At 32.6% G+C, this 7255-nt stretch overlaps 1 protein-coding gene across 1 annotated transcript; it reads left to right on the top strand.

The window, feature by feature from the left end:
• Positions 1 to 3476: 3476 nt before the first annotated feature.
• LOC105111295 (probable acyl-activating enzyme 6) lies at positions 3477 to 5939 on the top strand. Its single transcript, XM_011006604.1, has one exon. It carries the CDS (start codon positions 3612 to 3614, stop codon positions 5559 to 5561), a length of 1950 nt encoding a protein of 649 aa, XP_011004906.1. The 5' UTR covers positions 3477 to 3611; the 3' UTR covers positions 5562 to 5939.
• Positions 5940 to 7255: the final 1316 nt, after the last annotated feature.

Raw genomic sequence — 7255 nt, 5'->3', positions numbered from 1 at the left:
ACCTGCTCATACTAGGGGAAACCCATCATGTTTGCACATGTTATGTAAATATGTTTGTAAAACAGGAAATTATTTAAATATATTAATTATCATTGTAATTGCCGCATCCCACACGACAACAATCTTAAATAATTAAAAAAAATAGGTGTTTGATATTTTATTTTTTGAAGGGAAAAGTTTTATTTAAGAAGTAGTTACTTTATAATTAGTAATAAATATTATATGATACAAGATAAATTATATAAAAAAAAAGATATTATCACTCTTAAATTTTTTTATCTAAAATAGATTGCATTAATTATTTTATTTTAAATGGCTAAAAATATATTGTTTTATGTTATTAATAAATTGTCTGTAATATTTTTTACTTTAATATTAATAAATATTAAAATTAATATTTTTAAAATTAGTATCAACAAATACCGAGACTCATATTCATGATCTTTTTTTTGGTTATATTGCAATTAGATAAACTATTGAAAATTAAAAAATTATAAATATGAAGTTTTTATGAATATTGAAAATTATCATCCAATATAACGTTTCCAATGAGAAAAAAATTGATGTTCAAAAGAATGTGGCCTGCGTGCGTTAAGTTTTAAATACTCTTGCAATTCTTTTTATTTATATATGTCATGAGCTTAATTTAAATTTATTCAATAATTTTCTTAAATCGGAAAATTATAAGCCAAAAGATGTAATATAAAAAAACACCCTTTTTTATATAAATTAATAGCCGAAAGACTTCAGGGCAAGGCCCTGCGACATTGTTTTATATTTTCATCTTTTGCACTTTTCCTTTGAAAAAACAATAGAATCACTGTTCGCGACCAAGGATTCGATTTTATCATCAATCCAATCACCGTTCACGTTTTTTTTTTTTTTTTTTAATGATGGCCACAGATCGCACGATTTTCACAAAGTTATATAATAGGATTTAGAGGGGGGCGGCATTTGACTTGAGCACGTGCCTAGTGTGGAGAGGACATTTAACTTTTTTTTTTTTTTTAATTTATGTGAGTTGTCCGGGTCAGTTTACGCGCACCACAACTAATCCCCATGACCCACTGAATACCCTGCAAACTCAATAGACATGTAAGGCACCGCGGGGTAACAGGCGTGCACGTCAGGGCTCGAATCCAGGTGCAATAAAAGGAGATAAATTCCTTTCACCGCTAGGCCAAACACTGATTTACAAGAAAATTTAACTTTTGATAGTGACGTTTGGGGTGTTGGCATTTAACTTATGCCTCTCCACAGTTAATTCACTCTTTTTAAAGTTCTTTTTTACTAAGAAATTTATTTAATGAATATTTTTTATTTTTTAATAATTATTTTTTTACATTAAAACCATAAAAAAAAACATGAAAAATATAATTTAAAGTACAAAAAAATTCAGAATTTTATTAAACAAGAGTTACACCGTTGTCCAAAACCTGCTCATACTAGGGGAAACCCATCATGTTTGCACATGTTATGTAAATATGTTTGTAAAACAGGAAATTATTTAAATATATTAATTATCATTGTAATTGCCGCATCCCACACGACAACAATCTTAAATAATTAAAAAAAATAGGTGTTTGATATTTTATTTTTTGAAGGGAAAAGTTTTATGTAAGAAGTAGTAATTTAATTGATTAATAAATATTATATAATACAAGATAGATTACACAAAAAGAAATATATTATCATTTTTAAAAAAATTTACTTAAAATAAATTGCATTAATTATTTTGTTTTAAATGGCTAAAGATATATTGTTTTATGTTATTAATAATTTGTCTGTAATATTTTTTACTCTAATATTAATAAATATTAAAATTGATATTTTTAAAATTAGTGTCAACAAATACCGAGACTCATATTCATGAAATAAATAAATACTGACATTTAACTAAACTAACAACTAATTAAATATATTAATTAAATGTGCCATTGTAATTACCACAACCTTTAAATTTAATTGGTGAGACAATATGGCACAATTATTATTTAGGTGACTTGTCTATGTAAAAAACCTCAAGTAATTGCCGACCGCTGTCATTTTAATTCACTATTTTAAGTATATTTGTACATTTGGTGTCGTGGGACCAAATCCCATTAGTTAGATCGATTTGATTGTGTACTCGCACTGTCATGACATTTCACCAAAGTCTGCAGATCAGCTGGCATTTCAACCCCACCAGCCATCTGCTCTTCCCTCTATCTTTGTTTTGAGGTTACTTCTATATAAAGATGTCTCCTGCATATTCTAACTACATGACGTCAGTATTAGGTCGCAATTAATTTTTAAAAAATTATATATTCAGACAATGTAAATATCTTTTTTAAAATAACATAAAAACTAAGATTGAATTATTAAATTGTTTGGGTTGGATAAACTTCATTAAGTTAATAATATAATAAAAAACACTGACATTAATAAATCAAATAAAGAAAATATAATAATAATTAATTATAAAAAATAACTTATTAATATGATATTAAAAAATAGAAAAAAAACTAGTTGGAGAGTTATTATTACTCCATAATGGATGCAATCCTACCATAAAAAAAAATTTATTTGGATGGTTTTAATACTACTATGAAAGGCTTCTTAACAAAATTAAAAGAGACTACATGCACCGTTAAAGTAATTACTTAGAAATTAAACTAAATAAAATATCTTAAAGTAAATATCACATATTTATATTTAATTAATTAATTCAATTTAACTTAAAAACAATTTATTTTAAAAAAAATCTAATAGAGAATAATAAATAAAAAAATCCGAGATCACCTATATTATTTTTTAAATTAATAAAAAATCTTATAGAAAGCAAATAAAAAATAACAAAGTCTAATTTCTAATTAAATAAACATTAAAAAATGAAACTGAAAAGTATAAACTTAAAAAATAAAAAAAAACAAGTACTTTTGAACCTTTTAAATCTGAGTTAATTTTTCAAACTCGTAACCCATGAAATTCTAAATTTAAAATTAATAAAAAATTTAATTTTTAACCAACTCAGTATTAACGAACCTAACTAAAAAAAATATCAATTAAAAAAATAACAAAAATAAAAATTTTCATACTCATTTTAGTTTTGAAGATCGTAGAAAATAGAAGAAAGTTTAACAATACAGTAGAAGAGCAAAGAACGGAGAACATAAAAACAAGATAAAAAGCTAAGATTGTTTTTATTAAATTAGCATATTTAAAAATAAAACTCGGTAAACCATTGCATCCAATTTTTATTTTTTTTGAAAAATTGCATAACTTGGAAATACTACAGTTTCCCATTTGCGAGTTTTTTACAATTAAGAAATTGTTAAAATATATAAACAAACCTTCCACAGACATTAAAGCCAATGCACGATTAAAAAATAAGTTGAATATATATATATATATAGCCCTGTACTATACAAAATATCATGCTATATAGGGATGGTTGTTATGAAAACAATTTCCGTTCTGACAAATCGGGATGCTTTAAATTGTCAACGGTTTGCAATAACATCCCTTCTCCTCTACTAGTTAGAGCCATCCCCTAGCCCTGAGCTAACCTTATATTTAGTGACTGTAATTTATCTAGCATTCTAACAAACTACTAGCTAGCCAAGAGATAGATGGAAGAACTAAAGCCAATGCCACCAAGCTCATGCCCTTTTACACCCATAGGCTTCCTGGAAAGAGCTGCCACTGTTTATGGTGATTGCCCATCCATCATCTACAACAGCACCACTTACACGTGGTCTCAAACCTACCGTCGCTGTCTCAAGGTTGCATCTTCGCTATCATCCAATGGCATCAAGCCAGGTCAAGTGGTTTCCGTTGTGGCCCCTAACGTTCCTGCCATGTATGAGCTTCAATTTGCCGTGCCCATGTCTGGTGCCATCCTCAACAACATCAACACCCGTCTTGACGCTCGGACCATTTCCATACTCCTGCGTCACAGTGAGTCAAAGCTCGTCTTCGTTGATTATTTGTCACTTCATGTTATTCTTGAAGCCCTCTCTTTGTTTCCACCTGAGACTCCATGCCCTGCCCTCGTCCTCATTACGGAAGACGAGGAAGATGCACCGCCACCACCATCACTAGCCGTAGACTGTTGTACTTACGAAAGCATGGTGGAGAAAGGAGACCCTGAGTTCAAGTGGGTACAGCCACAAAGTGAGTGGGACCCGGTGGTTTTAAACTACACATCAGGTACTACCTCAGCTCCTAAAGGTGTGGTACAATCCCACAGAGGAACTTTCACCGTAACCATTGGGTCCTTGATTGATTGGAGCCTACCAAAACAAGCAGTGTATCTGTGGACCCTACCGATATTTCACGCCAATGGGTGGAGTTATCCATGGGGTATGGCAGCTGTTGGCGGGGCCAACATCTGTCTTCGTAGAGTGGAAGCCCCTACGATCTACAGCTTGATCAAAAGGCACGGGGTCACTCACATGTGTGGCGCACCTGTGGTGCTAAACATGCTAACAAACTCTCCCAACGCGGAACGCCTGCAGAACCCAGTTCAAATTTTAACCGCGGGAGCTCCACCTCCATCCGCCGTGCTGTTCCGGGCAGAGTCACTTGGTTTTGTGGTGAGTCATGGATATGGTTTAACTGAAACGGCAGGGGTGGTCACTTCGTGTGCGTGGAAACCAAAGTGGAATACATTTCCGGCAAGTGAGAGAGCTAGACTAAAGTCAAGACAAGGAGTTCCGATTGTTGGCTTCACCGAGATGGGCGTTGTGGATCCCAATACAGGAAAGAGTGTGGAAAGAGATGGGGTATCACTTGGTGAAGTTGTTTTGAGAGGTGGGAGCGTAATGTTAGGTTACTTCAAAGATCCATTAGGCACGTCGATGTGCATGAAAGATGGTTGGTTTTACACGGGAGATGTGGGTGTTGTGCACTCAGATGGATATTTAGAGGTCAAAGATAGGTCCAAAGACGTGATCATTAGCGGTGGAGAGAATATTTGCAGTGTAGAGATCGAGTCTGTGTTGTATACACATCCTGCTGTTAACGAGGCAGCAGTGGTGGCTAGGCCTGATGAGTTTTGGGGCGAGACACCGTGCGCATTTGTGAGTTTGAAAAATGGCTTGGCTGACAAACCTGATGAGAAAGATATAATTGATTATTGCAGGGAAAAGATGGCGCATTATATGGCACCAAAAATCGTGGTGTTCAAAGATGAGCTTCCAAAGACATCAACTGGGAAGATTCAGAAGTATTTGCTCAGAGAATATGCCAAGGGCGTGGATTCTTCGACGGTAAAAATGGCAACCGGACAGGTCGGGAGTGGTTTCTATCTGCCTCTGAATTCTCCTAGATGGCTTCAAACACCCTTTATTCCCACCCCATACCCTGTCAAGGCCGTAAACATCCTTATCCCCACTCCCATCTCCACCTCCATTTGCGTTCCCATTCTCCGTTGCCGTCCCGTCTCTCTGTACAACTTCAGTCAAAGCACATATTTTGCCAGAAAAAGAGGTTCTGAAATCAGTATCTCTCAAAAGAACCATGGACCAGTGCTCCCTCGGCCACATCGTTTGTGCAGCACTCATGCTCGATTCCTCTGAGCTTCAAGAATTATAATTCTTGAAACTTAAAGAGGAAGTTGGCACAACGGCCTTCCCATCTGCTCCCAATTGGTGTCCTATTAATGGCGATATGTTTTGTGTGAAATTCTACATTTTCCTCCGATGGACTTCTCAGTTATTCCATACCAAAACAGCAATCATGTCTCTTTCAATCACCACGTACGACACGATCAAGACATGGTAACGCAGTATGTAATGGCCTTTGTCCAAATAGAGAGGAAAAGAACAGTTTCGTATTTGTCTTCGACTAGCTTAAGTTCTTAATTGGTACAAGTTAATCCTGCTGATCTTCACCATTCTCGTGCAACATAAATTGTCATTTGAAATTAATAAATTCGGTTAAGTTTTTAGTGTCTACGAGCAGAAGGCATGTGCATGACTTTGCAGCACGCACAATAATCTTTGGCTTAAGTAGTTATCAAACCCTTGGTAAACGTTAAGAAGTTGGGACACAAGTTGGATGAAAGCGAGAAAATGATAATTTTATATTAATTAAAAGAAGCTAAATGGCCTTGAGAAAATTGATTTAAAAACATTGTTTCGTGATTGAATGACGCCTGCAAGTGGTGGGGTCAGATTTGTTACTAATGGGTTTTTTTCTTTCTTTTCTTTTAAAAATTATACTCTGGGGTCAGATTTGTTACAAATGGGTTTTTTTCTTTTTCTTTTCTTTTAAAAATTATACTCTGGTGTTTTTTATTTATTTATTGTGGGTATTTCAACTTTAATCTTTATTTTTTATTTTAAATTTTATTCTTGATTTTTTTATAATTTTTTTTTTATTTTTAATTTTATTCTTCCATCCTAATTTTCTATATATTATTTTTTTTAACATGGTCCTCATTCTTTTGACTATATTTTTTAGTCTTTTATTGAATTATTTTTTCTATTTAATTTCACCCTTCAATCAATATTTTTCATTTTAATTTTGATTTTGATTTTTTTATTTTTTTTTAGTTTGTTTATTCAATTAATTTTTCTTTTTATTTTTACCTTTCAATCAAGCATAAGATTTAGTTTGTATGCTAATTTTTTCAACTTTTTTTAATCCTTTTGTGTAATTGATATGCTTTTTTTAAAAAAATTAATTCTTCAGCATTTAATTGGTTGAAAATTAAGCTTTATGTTTTTTCCACTACCATAAATTCACCTAAAACCAACGAAATTATCGATGGAATAATTCTGTTAGTAAATTATGATGATAACTACCAACAAACTTATTCTATTGGTAAATTACGGTAATAATTACCGATGGATAGTATTCCGTCTGTAATTCGCTCGGTATAGACCGACGGAATAATATTGTTGGTATATACTTATGGAATTACAGATGGAATATATAGATTTTAAAAAAAAAAACGGTTTGCTGATGTGTGCCCTAACCTCTACATGTTTTTTTAAAAAAAAGCGATTTGCTGATGTGTGCCCTAACCTCTACATGTTATACTACCATGAAAATGCTGAGTTGATCGAGTGTATGACATGTGGTCATTTTCATTACAAACCTAGAACCGGTAAGAAAAAGACTCTCATGGCATATAAAAAATTTAGATACTTTTCAATTACACCTAGACTGTAGAGAAAGATTGAGATGGAGCTGATGACTATTCAATTGACGACAAAGAAGAAGAAAATTCTGACTAATTATCAGAATCAAGAAAAGTCTAATATAT

The sequence above is a fragment of the Populus euphratica genome, unplaced genomic scaffold, assembly GCF_000495115.2.
Source record: "Populus euphratica unplaced genomic scaffold, PopEup_1.0 scaffold461.1, whole genome shotgun sequence".
Lineage (NCBI taxonomy): Eukaryota > Viridiplantae > Streptophyta > Magnoliopsida > Malpighiales > Salicaceae > Populus > Populus euphratica.
This window is presented reverse-complemented; position numbering and strand designations above follow the sequence as displayed.

Bases quoted from the DNA above. Each gene is read 5' to 3' on its own strand.
- LOC105111295 (XM_011006604.1), top strand. From the start codon at position 3,612: ATGGAAGAACTAAAGCCAATGCCACCAAGCTCATGCCCTTTTACACCC.